Raw genomic sequence first — 13,914 nt, forward strand, 5'->3', positions numbered from 1 at the left:
AACCACTGCAAAGAGTGTCTCTCATTAGGACAAGATAAGAGCAGCGACAGCCAGAAGGATGAACGTTACGTCAGCTGCAGCGATGCTTTAAGGGGGGTTTTCTTCTCCTATTTGACCAACATTATCATTTCATCAATTTGCAGCAAAACTAGCCGCACTTTTAGTGTCTCATTCCCACAAAATCTGTCTGTAAAATCTCCCACTAACCTTGCCGTCATAATATTTCTCCCGCTTATCAGTCAGGACAGAGCGAATGACTGTGCCCGCATACTCAATCACCATCTCTCCAGCCTCAATGTTCCGCTTGCAGAAAAGTCCACGACCGTGAATTTCAGATCTACAAAGCGAAAATTGGGAAATTTACTCGAGTTAGTATGAAAATGACTTAAATCTCAGATTCTTGCCACCTTTGTTGCCATTACCTGTAGACTCCGACTGCTTCTTTAGACGTTTTTTCCAGGTGTCTGAACCTCATTGCCATGGGAAGCTCGCTGTTGGTTGCTCGCCTGGTGAGGTGCAACATGGACAAGTATACGCCATTTTATTACTTCCCTTCTTCAAATTCACACATTGAGTCAACAAAAGTGATGGCGATTTAACTGACTTACCTGGAGGACTTTAGTGGGAATTCATCTTCGTCCTCATCAAAGGGGCCAACCAGGTCAGGAAGCGCTCTGTGCTGTGATGCCAGGAAGTTGAACATATCGAATGTTGCTTTCCTAGTTAGAAAAAAAAAGAAAAAAAAAAAAAGAATTAACTAGGTGTACACCTAAAAAACAAAATCCTGTGATGTAAATGGACCTGTCCGCACCGTGTGTAGACTTCAGTTCGTGCGCAGCCGCTCGGGTTAAGTGGCAGCTCTTCCTCAATGTCGTCACAGCGGTGGAATCGGAAGCGGTGGCGTTTGCAGTTGGCCGCGCCCTGCAGCTGCTCCAGCAGGAAGATGACAGCATCATGGACAACGCCGAGCACCCGCGGGCCGCTCATCACACCCAGAGGAAGCTGCTTCAGGTGGAAGCCTGCTCGAGCTTCAAGGACGCCCTCAATCACGGCACGCCAGGCAACTGAGGGGGAGGCAGAGATCAAGGATTTGCACAACTCAGACTGTTCTTCTTTGGTGTGTTGGGAGCGAAACAGAAAAATATGAAACTTTTGTTTCACGTAAAATGTAGTCCGGTGCACAAGAATACACACAAACACCGGCATAAACCAGCTCCTACCCTCTATGCTGTTTGCCTTTACGCTAAAGCCATCCTCACTGGTGATTTCAAAGCGAAGGTGGGGCTGGTTCATGTACGTCTTCCTGTGTTTAAGTGCAGGTGCATCTTCTTCTGAGCTAAAACCTGTAGATTTAAACGAGTCACGTGTCAAAGGAGGATCAAATTTCAAACATCTTGAGAGGGAAGGATAGTATAATAATAATTACACAGAAAAAGAGGGTTGTTACAACTAAGTCGAGATCAAAACACAGAAACGTGAGCTGCTTAGCTTCAAACCTGTATACGGGCCCCACTCAGAGAGATCTCCATGGCGAGCGCTGACCCACGTGTGTGTGCTACCCTGAGGGTGAGTGTTGGATGTGGGTGGACTTCCAATCCGAGGACGCCTGAGGAGAAAAAAAAAAAATAGACGAGGTACAGAATAAATGAACAGGAACACAATGGTGGCTTTGAAGAAAGAGCAAAAACTTTAATCAATGAGCATGTTCAATTTGAGTCACAAAAAACAAGAAGTGCCATCAATGTCCCAATATTCTTAGTGTTTTATTCACCACTGTGTGAAATAAACCTGCCAGGAAAGACACATTCTTTGTAAAAAGAAATAAAGGTATATATTTTTCTTATTTCAAATAAACTGCATTTCTACTTTGCAAAAACTGAAACAACTTAGGATGTCAATAAAAGACTCAGTCCTAAATCTTTAGAACCAGGAAGTCATTCTTTACTCCTTTGTTCGTTAATAGCACTGCAAAAAGTCTCTAAATGAGCTTCTCTTTAAAATAAACTCACCTGCTGGGTGTAGGAGGCGGTGGAGCGGTTATTCTCAATGACTCGGGCTCAGAGATGTTCTCCTGGTCCAGATCGAAAACATCTTTGGTTGTTGGAGCTTTTATTCTAACACCGCTCCCCCTGTTAACAGAACCAAGAAGCTGAATTTGACAGAGTTTCTTCTTTTTCCAGCGCACTCTGACCTGCTGAATGCTCTGGTTGGCTTGATGCAATGATTACTATGACTTGGACAATTGATTTCACATAAGAGTGTTGTTTGTGATATTTTCGAGGAAAAACCTCTAAATCAGTAATAGTTTTAAAACAGATTTATCATCGATTTAAGGCGCAATAAAGAGACTTTGAATCATTTTATCACCTGGCTTCCTGAACTTCCTCCAGCTCACTTGATGGATCCTTTAAGAAGTCCATCTTGGATTTCTTTCTGGAGGGCTTTTCAGACACTGAAGACACTCTTTTGACTCTCACTTGGTGGCGTGATGAAACTGGTGTTGGTTCATTAGAAAACCCACTCGGGGACTGTGAACATCCAACTGATGACTGATTGGAAACTTTCACGTCTGGAACCTGGGATGGTCTTTGTTGTCCGGCCTTTGGCGGCTGAGTGTTGCTGAGGATGATGGGCTTTGGCCTCTGTGAGTCGCGGTGAGTAGCCATTGCCTTGTCAAGGATAGCCTGGGCTGTGCACTTGTCATTGTTGGAGAAACCAAGCAGAGGAACAGTTTGTACACTGATAGGTGCTGCAGGGTTTGGAGCAGTGGTGCTTTTCACAGGCAGCACTCTGAAAATTAATTTTCTCTCTGAGGTTGTGTGGTTGCTGGCATGAGCCACATTCAGGGCAGGAAGGCTGGGACGAGGCTTTATTATGACACGAGGGACGGTCTGATGCAAAGTGTTACCACCGTGGAGAATCTTGGCTATGTGGCTTATTTTATTATAAGCAGGTGAGTTTGTTGAGAGTGTCTGAAAAGTGTTCGATCGCGGGTCTTTGATGAGAATCTGCCCCTGGCGGTTGACGAGCAGGACCTGGCGGGCAGGAGCCTGGGGCGCAGGCGAGCTCGCTGCCTCAGAGCTCTGACTCACCACTTCCTGCTGTTGCTGACCGTCTTGCCTGGAGTTGTCCAAGCGGATAGCGATAGTTTTGCCGCGTGTGGCACCTGGCTGAATGGGTAAAGCATTTAGGCCGTTGATTATGATCGGGGAGGTGACCGGGCGCGGGACTGCACAGAAAGTGGCAGGAGCGGTGGAAACGGATCTGCTCTCTCCAACCTGTATGGGTCGAGGGGTCAAGGGGAGAGTAATTTTTGGCTGGTACTGAATTTTTGGTAACAGGGGCTTTGGGTTTGGGGCAGGCAGCTTTGTCTTCATTATGATTGTTTTCATCTGCATAATGGGAGGTTTTAAGGTTTGGGGCTCTGGAGAGTAATCAGGATCTTTCAAATCATCTTGAAATCCTTCAACTGAGTCAGCTGATGAGCTGATTTCATCTCGGTCATCAGCTGCTGTCTGGTTCAAGGGTACAACAGAGCCATCTTCAGTTGAAACAAAATTGCCTGTATCGGAATCCAAAAGCACTTCGTTTTGAGCGGTTTGTATATCGGAGGCCATTAGGACCTCCTCTTCCTGTAATGACAGGTCATTGTTGCCGTAACTCGAGTCCAGAATAATGGGGGGTGAACAACGTTCTTCCAATACTGGTTCACTTATTTTTTGCTCTACGTTTGACTTTGGCACAGTGTAGATCGACTCCAGCCTCTTTAGAGCAACTGTTAGTTGTTTCGTAGGTGTATTATGATACGTGTGAATTTTTGATTCTTCATCAGCCACCTCGCTTTCGTCACTCTCAGACCCTCCGTCTGCCCCGTCTAACTGTGAGATCGACTGCGCTGAAAGAAGCTGAGCTGAGGCATCAGAGCCACCAGCTGCATCACACACCACTGTGCGTGAAAATTTCAAGTAATGGGTGGAGCTTTCATCATCGGAGTCATTCTCTTGATTGCCTTCCTGCATTTGCGCATCCTGCACTGCACTTTCAAACTCTCCTCTACCTCCATGAAGTGTGACATTCTCAGAGAGCAGAGCCTCATCAAACTCCAGCTTGGTGTTCAGCATAGAATCCACTGCGTCAGTGTCAAACACGGTGTAAGGCAGCTCCTGAGACATCAGGTGGGAGACTTCATCATCCAGGTTATCCGGAGCGAGTGAGATCCCATTTGTTGTAGCCACCGCTGCGTCTTCTGCCTCAGATGATGCCAGGAAGTCTTGGGGAACCTCAGCAGACACTGGGGTTGTGATTTTGAAGTTTTGCCGCCCTTTTGGTGAGTGATTAACAGCTCCTTGCCGGGGTGAGAGCCCTGCAGAGATGCTGGAGTTGGATCTAGGAGGGGAGCTCCAGACTGGAGAAATCGAGTTTTGTCGTGAGAGAGGAGGAGAAGTTGTTCCAAGGTTTGATGATCTTGGAGGGGAGCTAAACAGGGCACATCTGGAGTGGCTGGTGCCACCAGAGCGAAGGTTCATCGGCACAGACGGGTTGCTCTCTGTTGGCGAGGAACTGCAGCGACTTCTTGAAGAGAGCCTGCGAGGCCGACGGGTGTCGTCGAGGTCTCTCAGAGTCAGAATGTGATGAGATTTGTGAGAAACAGACCCTGACAGCATCAAAGAAAAGAAAGTGAAGTTGCAGTTATTATTCTGAGCAAGGAAATGTTGAAATAAACCGCCTCTAATGAGGCTCACTGATGCTTGGACTGTTAACTTTATAAATTAATGTATCAGCTCATGTATGTGTAGAGCATGTGCAGATATGCATGTGGATATGTATATATACAGGCAGGTAGATGTATAATACCTTCTCTTTTCATTAATTCGAGCAATTTGGAGAATTTATATATATTGTGTAATTATGTCTCATTTGTTCATTTTTCTTTCTCCAGATGCTGATGAATTTCCATTTTATTCAAATATAATACTACAACTAGTTGTAACTACAAGTGTATCTATCAACTATCTAAACACATGAAGAAAAAATTCCTCTTACCAGGAGACGGGAGAGGACGAGATGATCCTCCTGCTGGTCTCCTGGTCTGTGTGTGACCAGGACTTTTACATCCAGGTGTGTTGTGTACTATAGAGTTGGGCGATGGGGTCGTGGACTTTATTGGACTGGATGAGCAGCTTAAACGATCTGGGGACTCCACATCTGGCCAAAATAAAAAAGTATGCATACATCTAAATATCTGAGACCACAGTGCAACAAATCATCAAATAATCCCAAGCAATCAAAGGCAATCTAATGCTAAAGAGAGACATTTTCATTTCGCACAGATCAAGGTGTTACCTCTTAAGCTGCTTTCAGCTTTGTTTTGGACTTCTGTAAAAATTTAGCTCACCTCTGTGACGGTTTGGACAGTGGACTATGGTGTGGTTCTCTTCTTTGTCCCACCTGGGATCTCGTTCCTCACCAGGGAGAGGTGTGCTCACTTCTGTCACCTTACAGGTGTACCTGCAGCGTCTCCGGGGGTCCACAGTGCTCCAGTACAACCGAGAGCATCTGGACAGGGATGAAAGGAGAAAAGTGTTGCAGATAATGATTTAGGTTCTCCAGAGTAAAATGTCAGGATATTTGAATAAGCTTATGCATTTGTGATATAAACATTCAAACAAAATATGCAGATGGAACAGCAACAACAACCAAAAAAACAACTTAAAATCTGTTTAACCAGTTTTAAAAAACAGACAAATAAGTACATAGAGAATGAGCACTTACTGATAACCAATAGGATAAAGCATCCTCCCATTTGATGAGAGCTCTGATAATACACCGAGTTTCTGAATCTGCAGAGAGCCTGGAAAAGTTTGGAAAACAAAACAAAAAAAACAACGAGTTCAGCATGCTGTGATCTATAGCAGATATATTGTATCCAAATGCCCTGTACAGGTGCTTAAACCAACAACATAAAAACACTGATATTCTTACCTATCGTCATGTTAATAGATTCTGGTTCAAGACCTGTGAGAAACTTTCTTCTGAGATTAATCCCCTCAAAGTCCACATACACTCGGCGAGGGACTTCAAACCCTTTCCCAGACACAATCTGGAAGGCGTGTTAAACAATCAGCATTATGGACGGAACATAAGTAGAAGTGTGCAATTTGAACATTGCTTTTGACTCAAAATATACATTTAGAATTGTAATAAATCCAAAATGTGAGAGGCTTCTCTGCACACCTTTGCGCTGACAAGACCTCTGTGCTCTTCGCAGTAAACCTTCCGGTCCTGCTGGAACACGCAGTTATCAGCACGAGCGCACATGAAGTGAAAATTGCTCTGGCAGGTGGCGAGACAGCAGCCCACCGTGGCTCCTGACTGCCCACAACGATCACAACGCTGGAAAAGATAAAAGAAACAAACAAACAAAAAAAAGCTTTTAAACCCTTTTCATGGGGGTCGATCAGTTTCAACACTCTATGACAACCATTCAGTTCTGCGATCATAACTTACCAAATGGCGCCCCCTCGAGACAGCGATGTGCACTTGTAGCAGAGCAGTATCCTGCTCGTAGACCTCAGCAGACCACACGCAACAGTTTACATGGGCCCACTCGTTCTGCCCCAAGTACAACAGCCGTCCTGCTTCCTATCGGAACAAAATCAGTCATCAGTGAACTGTAGAGAGAAGCCTTTTTATACCGAGGATGTACAAATCTATTTACCCCTAAAGACAAATGAGCGAGCCTCTGTTCAGGCTCTACTAGATTGCCTTAAAGATATCCATACTTGGATGGAAGTAAACTTTCTGTCTTTGAACAAAGGCAAAACTGAAATAATTTTATTTGGTCAACAAAATCTGCTAGATGGATGTGACAGTGCCATTGCAGTTTTATTTTCATCCTTTTGCAAGGAACCATAGCGTTATCCTAGAAAGTAACTTTAGGTTTGATAAACAGATATCCTATATAGTCAAGACAAGCTTCTTTCAACTTAAGACTATTGGCAAAAGCGAAAGCTCATCTCCCAGGAAATGTCCTTGAAAGATTAATTCATACTTTTATTACGTCACGTTTAGATTATTGTAATTCCTTGTTTGTTGGGCTTGACCAGAAAGCATTGCGCCGTTTGCAGGTCGTTCAAAATGCTGCTGCAACGCTTGCTGACTGGAAAGAAAAGGTGTGATCACATTACTCCCGTCTTTGCTTCTTTCCACTGGCTGCCTGTTAATTCTAGGATTCAGTGTAAGGTTTTATTAATTGCTTTTAAAACAACAGCACTTTGGTCGACTGAGGTTGTTTTAAATGTGCTCTATAAATAAAGTATTCTGAGGATGATGATGATGATGATGATGATGATGATACTGACAAGCAAAAAAAACTAAAAAAAACAAGCTCAATGTTCTCTTTAAACTCACTCTGGGAGCAGCGTCTCCATATTGTTGGCACAGCGCACACTGCCTCATATCTTCAGTCTTGGTGGACTCTGCAGGAGCAAAGGAACACATCTATTAAAACTTGAGAATATAAAATAACAAAATAACTTATTTCTGCAGAAGCAAAAACGAAAGCTGAAGATGCGATTTATTCGCAGCTGTTTGTCCAGAGGTTTGGACTTGATCACATTCCTCAGCACACAGGACACGGGCTACAATAGTCTCCATACCTTGCGAGTACCGAGGGAGGACTTGTGATGCGCCAAACTGCTGAGCAGTGACTGGGGACAGTGTATAGTCGGTCTGCATCTGTGAGCCTCTGGACTGCTTGGGCTGGAATGTTCTCTCCAGCCATTGAGCATAACTGTGCTCCTTCGAAGGTGGAAGGACCGCCTCAGGGAGCATGCCACTAAGAGTAGGAGACGACGGAGACATTTTGAAACAGTTGTTTTCAAGACTGAACATTCACCTAGAACTACAGCTACACTATAAATGCTTGATTACAAATACTGTAATGAGGGAATGAGTGATGCATTGAGGGATCATATTTGGTTGCGCATACTCACCTCGGGAAATCTTCAGAGAATGAGCTCCACTTTTTGAGAAGGCATGCAGGATACCAACTGAAAACCCGCTTCATCACCTGTTAGAAATGAAAATGCGTTCTGATATGAAGCTCCATCTTACTGTCAAAGCAGAGACGGTGTCATAATAACAGTTCAGTGAAAATGTAGCTTTTCCAATGGAAAATCAAGGGGTTCCTAAAGATAAACTCAATCGTCAGAGAACAGCAGGGAGAGGGAAGCTCACTTGGACGTAGTGTGCTCTGGACTGAATGGTCAGTCTTTGATCCTCAGGGAGAAGCTCCTCTTCCTTCAACCGTTTCCTCATCACAGCTGCAACATCCGCATGAAAAGCTTTCTGTGTGAGCAAAAACACACGCACACAAAAAGAGTCAAGGGTCTCAGTCTGGATCATCTCTCAGGCTTCACAACAGGTTCAAAGTGGAGAGCCTGCGGACACAAACTGATCCCACTTTCTCCTAGTTGTTTGTTTTTTTTACAGGAAGATGTGCAGGAGTTTGTTTTAATAGTATAATAGCAGAATATTTATTACATATATAGTACATTAGCAGGTAGAGAAAGTTAATGTACTCACTATTGAGGTGTAGCCGTCCCCTCTAACCTTCCTCCCCACAGCCTGTAGATCACAGACAGGTTGTCTGTGTTCCTTAACAGACGGCGTCACGTTTGTTTCCAGACACTGAAACACAGTAAAAAAACCATCACTAAACATAACATCAAAAGATTAATAGTGTTGTCAAATATTTCTACATCATCTCTGGCGGTTTACCATTTTACAGACAACGAGATGCCGAGTGTTGCTGGAGGAGAGAAGGTCAGCAAGAACCTCCTCCAGCCCGCCCATCAGCTTGCTCTGCAGTCCCTCCTTCAAACTGCTGTACTGAGTTTGGTGCCGTCTGCAGGGTGAACAGGTGAAATCCACCTTTGCCGGCTGACATGACAACAGCCCAAAAAGGTCCTCTGCAAACGCAAAACATGATCGACGTGAGATTTGCTTCTAGATTGCAATATCGCAGCAATATTCCCCCAATGTTATACATTTTGGTTGTCATTTCTTTGACAGCACAGTCGTTTCATTAGGTTAAATGTAAGCCATTCGTTCAAATGATGAATAAATCCAGTTGCAAATAGTACATTAACATTTGAGGGCATCTGATAAATGTCTCTTTGAGAGCATAATCTATTAGACATGTTTTGTATTTAAGTAGAAAAGATATACTCGATTTTTTTTATTTTTGTGCACTCTTACATGAATGAGTGATGCTCACCTGAAAGTCCTTCACAACTGTAATGAATCCAATGGCTGCACTTCGAACACTGAATCATCTGTGAAGGTTGGCTGCTGTTTTCGTAGCACTTGTGGCAGACAGTGCAGAAATGACCTGATATAAAGTAAACACACATTTGAGTTGCAGCGTCTACGTCTAGCGCCAAACATTTTAACGATAAACAAGTACTTTCTTCAGGCAGCTTCTGACTAAGTCTTCAGGAACCGCCGGTGCGTCTCAGAACTCTCACCATTCTTGTGGAGAGAGGTGCAGTCAGGACAGAGGTCCTGCTCGTGGTTCCAGGCCAAGTCCCACGTCTTTCCAGGAGTGACTCCGCAGCTCTTACAACGAATACACGTCATGCAAACCTGCACAAATACAACAATGTCACAACAAAAGAAGCATCCGTGATGCACAATGTGATCTTAACACTTAATTATAGGATTTTCTCTCAATATTGCAGAAGCAAAGCAGAAAGATTTTAGTTTACAGAGCCTTAAGAATGTATTCGCCTTCCCTTGGGATATATTTTTTTATTTGTTTGCCATAAAATGTGGAATTAAAATTGATATGATTTGGGATTTCATGTAATGGACATACACAAAATAGTTTGAGTTCAGACTTTAAAGACGTGTGTGCACACAGTAGGTATTCACACCACACATTCCATATTGCTGGACTTTATGGAAGAATGGCCAGAGTTAGTCCTTGCTTTATTGCTTTATCTTAAGCTTAATTTGCTCATTGTCTCCCCAAAAGTTGTAGGACGTAACACTACTGCATAAACATAAATCCCCGTGTGAATCTTGCACATGTACAGCCATGAAATTGTTGTCATGTTGAAGAGAGAACAAAGAAGCCCACGAAAAGCCCACAAAAATGTCAAGCAGCCATAAAGCTAAACGGAAACTAAAGCTGCGAACTGTGGAATCTCAACTGCCAGGCGCTCCAGGGCCGTTTCAGGCCCAGGAATGTGCAAAACAAAGGTCGACATACTTCAAGACGAGTCAGACATGCATAGTTCACAAACTTCTCTTGTGTTGCTTTAAGAAAAGGGGACTAGATAGTCTGATGAGACTAAAATAGAGCGCTTTGGACCGAGGGATATACAGTGTGTGGTGCATATCACCCTCACAGCACAACATGGTCGCAGCAAGATGTTGGCCGATGTTTTGGGTCAAAATGAAAGAACCCCTGCTAAAGACAGGCAAATTCTTGAGGTAAACTTCTCAGTCTTCCAGAGAGCTGAGACTGGGAAGGAGCTTATGCTGCTACACCCGAGTGGTTTAAGGAGAAACATTTAAATGTCCTGGAGTGAATTAGTTGGAGAGAATCTGAGGTATGACTTAAATAACACCAGCGAAAACGGTCCAGCTTGATAGAGATGGAGCGGTTTTGTCCTGAGAAATGGGCAAAATTCCAAGTGGATGGATTTGACACATACCAGAGCATTGATGCTGTAATTGCTGCACAACAGGGCTCTACTCTAAAAATGCATTATAATCTAAAATGTCTTACATCTTTACAGAGGTAGGCAGGTGGTGTTGATCAAATGATACAACCCTTTGAAATCCAGGTTATAAGGCAACAAAATGGGGAAAATCTCAAAGAAGGTAAAAACTTTCACAAGGCACTTGTATACTTTGAGACTACAAAAGCAATTACCCAGGGCATACTGCAGTTTATAGGCTTTGGGTATGTCGGTCCGAGGCAGGAAGGGTGGTAGCAGGTTTGGCATCTCCTGCACTGCAACACAGGCTACAGAAGCAAAAGAAACAAACATAAATGATCAATTATGGCTTTATCGGTCAGGTAAATATTTTTACAAGCACTTCCACCCCTTTGGAATCAGGTCCTGAGAGATTTATCATAGATCCAAAGAGTATTAAGAAATAAAAACAGATATGAGAGTAAAACTGAAAACTAATTAAAAACAGCAACCCAAATAATTCTTTGTGAAGTGTGAAAATGACTCCCAAGCAATGAATTGAAAACATGCATGTACATTTTACTCTCCAACACACCTTTGTGCTCTTGCTTCTCCGACCACACACGTGACAGAATTTGCAGCGCCTGCAGCACCAGTTCTCCTTGGACTCCTCTTGGGGACACTCATCGGGTGTGAGGCAGAAACTGTGGAAAGGCTCACAGCAGATCTGGCAGAATATCATCTGATGGAAAGAAGAGACATAGTTAGAAAAAAAGAAAATTACCAGCATTGGAAAGCTTCCACTTGGACTAATGAAGCTGTGTTAGAGAGCTGAGGTACCTCGTGCCTTCCTTTAGTGGCGCAGAGCAGGCAGACGGGCTGTGGGGTGGTTGGGACTGAGGTGAGGACGCTGAGGCCGCCCATTAGCCAAACATTTTGGACTGCACAGTCCTCCTGTTTGAAGCATGGCAAAGAAATCAAGACAGGTTTTCCAAGGTTCTTCTCTGTTAGGTTAGGTGGCTAGTTCGTAGTTCAAACGCAAAACATGCAGCTTCAGAACCGTTACCAGTGTGGTTCCTCTTTGTCATATAGTAATGCTAAACATGTACCTGACTCCAGTCTGCAGTAACGGCATTCAAAGAGTGACGACAAGCAAAATGTGTTTTCAAGCCAGAAAAATACCAGCATTTCTATCCCGAGCCCCTTACAGTACAGCCCCTTTACTTCCAATCAACATGACGGTAAAAATCTTTATATATTTAGAATTGATGTTCAACTGAGTTTTCTTGCAGAGACTGAGCAAAGACTATTCCTCTGTAAACATAATACTGGTGCTGAAAAGCAACATGCAATCATCGCATACATGGACGGGTGAGATGACATAACAAAACTGCAATCCGACTCTTGTGCAAAGACTCACCTTGAAGTCTACACGGATCTTGTGCTTGTTCTGCAACAGGCCCTTTTGGGGAAATCCGTTAGTTAACCCCGTCAGGGTGTTCACTGATGCACACTCTGCAGGATTCTGGGAATGAAGGAGATAGTGTGGGTCAGTTGCTGGACAGCTTTGCAGCACTGTCTCTTTTACAGAAGAGTCCTCCTTGTCCTCTTCAGGCTGCTCTCCACAAGTGTCCTCCTGCTCCTCTTGCTTGACCTCCTGTAACTCTGTGCGTGGACTGACGGTCTGTGGGGGCCCTGGTACAAGCTTGCACACAGTTTTATCTGCGTTAGCTCGGCCCGTCTCCGTCAGAACGTCTGGGTGTTTCACCTCAGACTCTGCGTGTCCCTGAGAACACACCTGTGGCGAAGCCTCCGCCATAGCTGGCTGCAGTATGGACTGCGGATGTTGAGGTGATGATGATGGGATAGATTTGTTCAAACGGTGCAAACGTAACACGGGAAATTTCTGAGGAGAGTCTGTACTGTGATGGGATGAATGTGGAGAAGTGGGATGCTTTTCAGGCAGAGACAATTCTGGAGTAGAATTTGTTATGGGACATGGTGATTGTGAGATAGCAGGCTGCGTTAAAGGCTGGGAAAAGGGTGGATTGGGCTGTGCAATAAACTGATCCATACAAGGAGGCGACTGCCATGGCAACGACAAAGTGGCAGACTGCAGGATATAAGCAGGCAGACGGTGTAAATGTATTTGTAGCTGCTTCTGCAGCTTCGGCATTGGGGTCCCGGGCGGTCCAGATTCAGGGAAAGTTTCTCTGGGCTCCGTCTCCTCCGTGTTCTCCTGTGCCTGTGGAGGAGGGCACTGCCTAAGCCAACCAGCAAGACGGGTTCCAAAGTTACACTAATACTAGTGACATGCAGAGGCGACGGCCGGCGGCAACCAAAGGGACAGAAAAGGGAAGGAGACACTACAACGATCAGCATAATGTGTTAGCAAAGAATTAAAAAAGCTGAAGGAGAGTTAAGAAAATGCATTCAGCAGCAGCAAAGATGTGCGCGCAAACTAAACAACACTTTTTACACATCTGGTATATAAGCCGTTCATTCAAATGGCAAAAAAAGAAGAAAGAAATAACAGGACTTTTCATAAATGATGGATTTACAAACTCCTACGACTACACTTACAAAAAGAATTTCTGTTCACACTGTGTAGAGAACTCAAAATATGCCTCATCTGCTTATTTATATCCAGAAAAAAAAAAAATCAGAGGAGTACATGAAAATAGCCACAGTTACATAATTGTGCAGGTTATCTGTGCCATGTGTTCCACGCTACTGTAACCCACACAACTGCAGCCAGTCAACACACCGTTCAGTGCATTCATTTGGACACGATAACCTGACTAAACCAGCGATACCGGTATGCACACAAGCAAAATTAAGACGGAGATGAACTTGTTTTAAAGGGGTAATTAGGAACTTCAAAGCATAACAAGAAATTAAGGGTAATGTGGGGCCAGAGCAACAAGCTTTGACAAGAGGACTGTGAGATAGTTTCTAGAATAAGCAGAAGCAAAGAGTCACAGCCAACAAACAGCAAAGCCAAACCTTGTTGAGAAATGACTGAACAAACAGCTTTTCAAAGATGTAAGTCAAACATGTGAGGAGGCAATGTGACCTTTTCTTTTTAAACTGCTTCCTTATTAATTAAACTGAGCTGAACAAGTCAATTTTGTTATTAGTTTACACCAACTTAGAGGAAGAGCTCATCGTTCTGTGTTGGTCCCGTTAACATGAAGTCACTGTG

At 43.9% G+C, this 13,914-nt stretch overlaps 1 protein-coding gene across 2 annotated transcripts in view; it reads right to left on the reverse strand.

The window, feature by feature from the left end:
- Positions 1-13,914, reverse strand: part of kmt2ba (lysine (K)-specific methyltransferase 2Ba) — a 29,910-nt gene that overhangs the window by 2,392 nt on the left and 13,604 nt on the right. The window contains exons 10-35 of one of the 2 annotated variants that reach the window (XM_075450162.1): positions 12,130-12,234; positions 11,550-11,663; positions 11,305-11,451; positions 10,946-11,038; positions 9,531-9,648; positions 9,281-9,394; positions 8,782-8,972; positions 8,587-8,691; positions 8,239-8,349; positions 7,995-8,071; positions 7,659-7,837; positions 7,411-7,478; positions 6,508-6,642; positions 6,235-6,393; positions 5,983-6,100; positions 5,773-5,851; positions 5,396-5,556; positions 5,044-5,205; positions 2,368-4,654; positions 2,010-2,129; positions 1,497-1,606; positions 1,221-1,343; positions 812-1,064; positions 609-719; positions 423-506; positions 208-337 (exon numbers count right to left, since the gene is read on the reverse strand). In XM_075450162.1, the coding sequence (XP_075306277.1) occupies positions 208-337; positions 423-506; positions 609-719; positions 812-1,064; positions 1,221-1,343; positions 1,497-1,606; positions 2,010-2,129; positions 2,368-4,654; positions 5,044-5,205; positions 5,396-5,556; positions 5,773-5,851; positions 5,983-6,100; positions 6,235-6,393; positions 6,508-6,642; positions 7,411-7,478; positions 7,659-7,837; positions 7,995-8,071; positions 8,239-8,349; positions 8,587-8,691; positions 8,782-8,972; positions 9,281-9,394; positions 9,531-9,648; positions 10,946-11,038; positions 11,305-11,451; positions 11,550-11,663; positions 12,130-12,234 (5,454 nt within the window). Of the gene's footprint in view, positions 1-207; positions 338-422; positions 507-608; positions 720-811; positions 1,065-1,220; positions 1,344-1,496; positions 1,607-2,009; positions 2,130-2,367; positions 4,655-5,043; positions 5,206-5,395; positions 5,557-5,772; positions 5,852-5,982; positions 6,101-6,234; positions 6,394-6,507; positions 6,643-7,410; positions 7,479-7,658; positions 7,838-7,994; positions 8,072-8,238; positions 8,350-8,586; positions 8,692-8,781; positions 8,973-9,280; positions 9,395-9,530; positions 9,649-10,945; positions 11,039-11,304; positions 11,452-11,549; positions 11,664-12,129; positions 12,955-13,914 lie in introns of both variants that reach the window. The other variant, XM_075450161.1, reaches the window with a different exon arrangement.

Source organism: Odontesthes bonariensis, chromosome 18 (assembly GCF_027942865.1).
Source record: "Odontesthes bonariensis isolate fOdoBon6 chromosome 18, fOdoBon6.hap1, whole genome shotgun sequence".
Taxonomy (NCBI): domain Eukaryota; kingdom Metazoa; phylum Chordata; class Actinopteri; order Atheriniformes; family Atherinopsidae; genus Odontesthes; species Odontesthes bonariensis.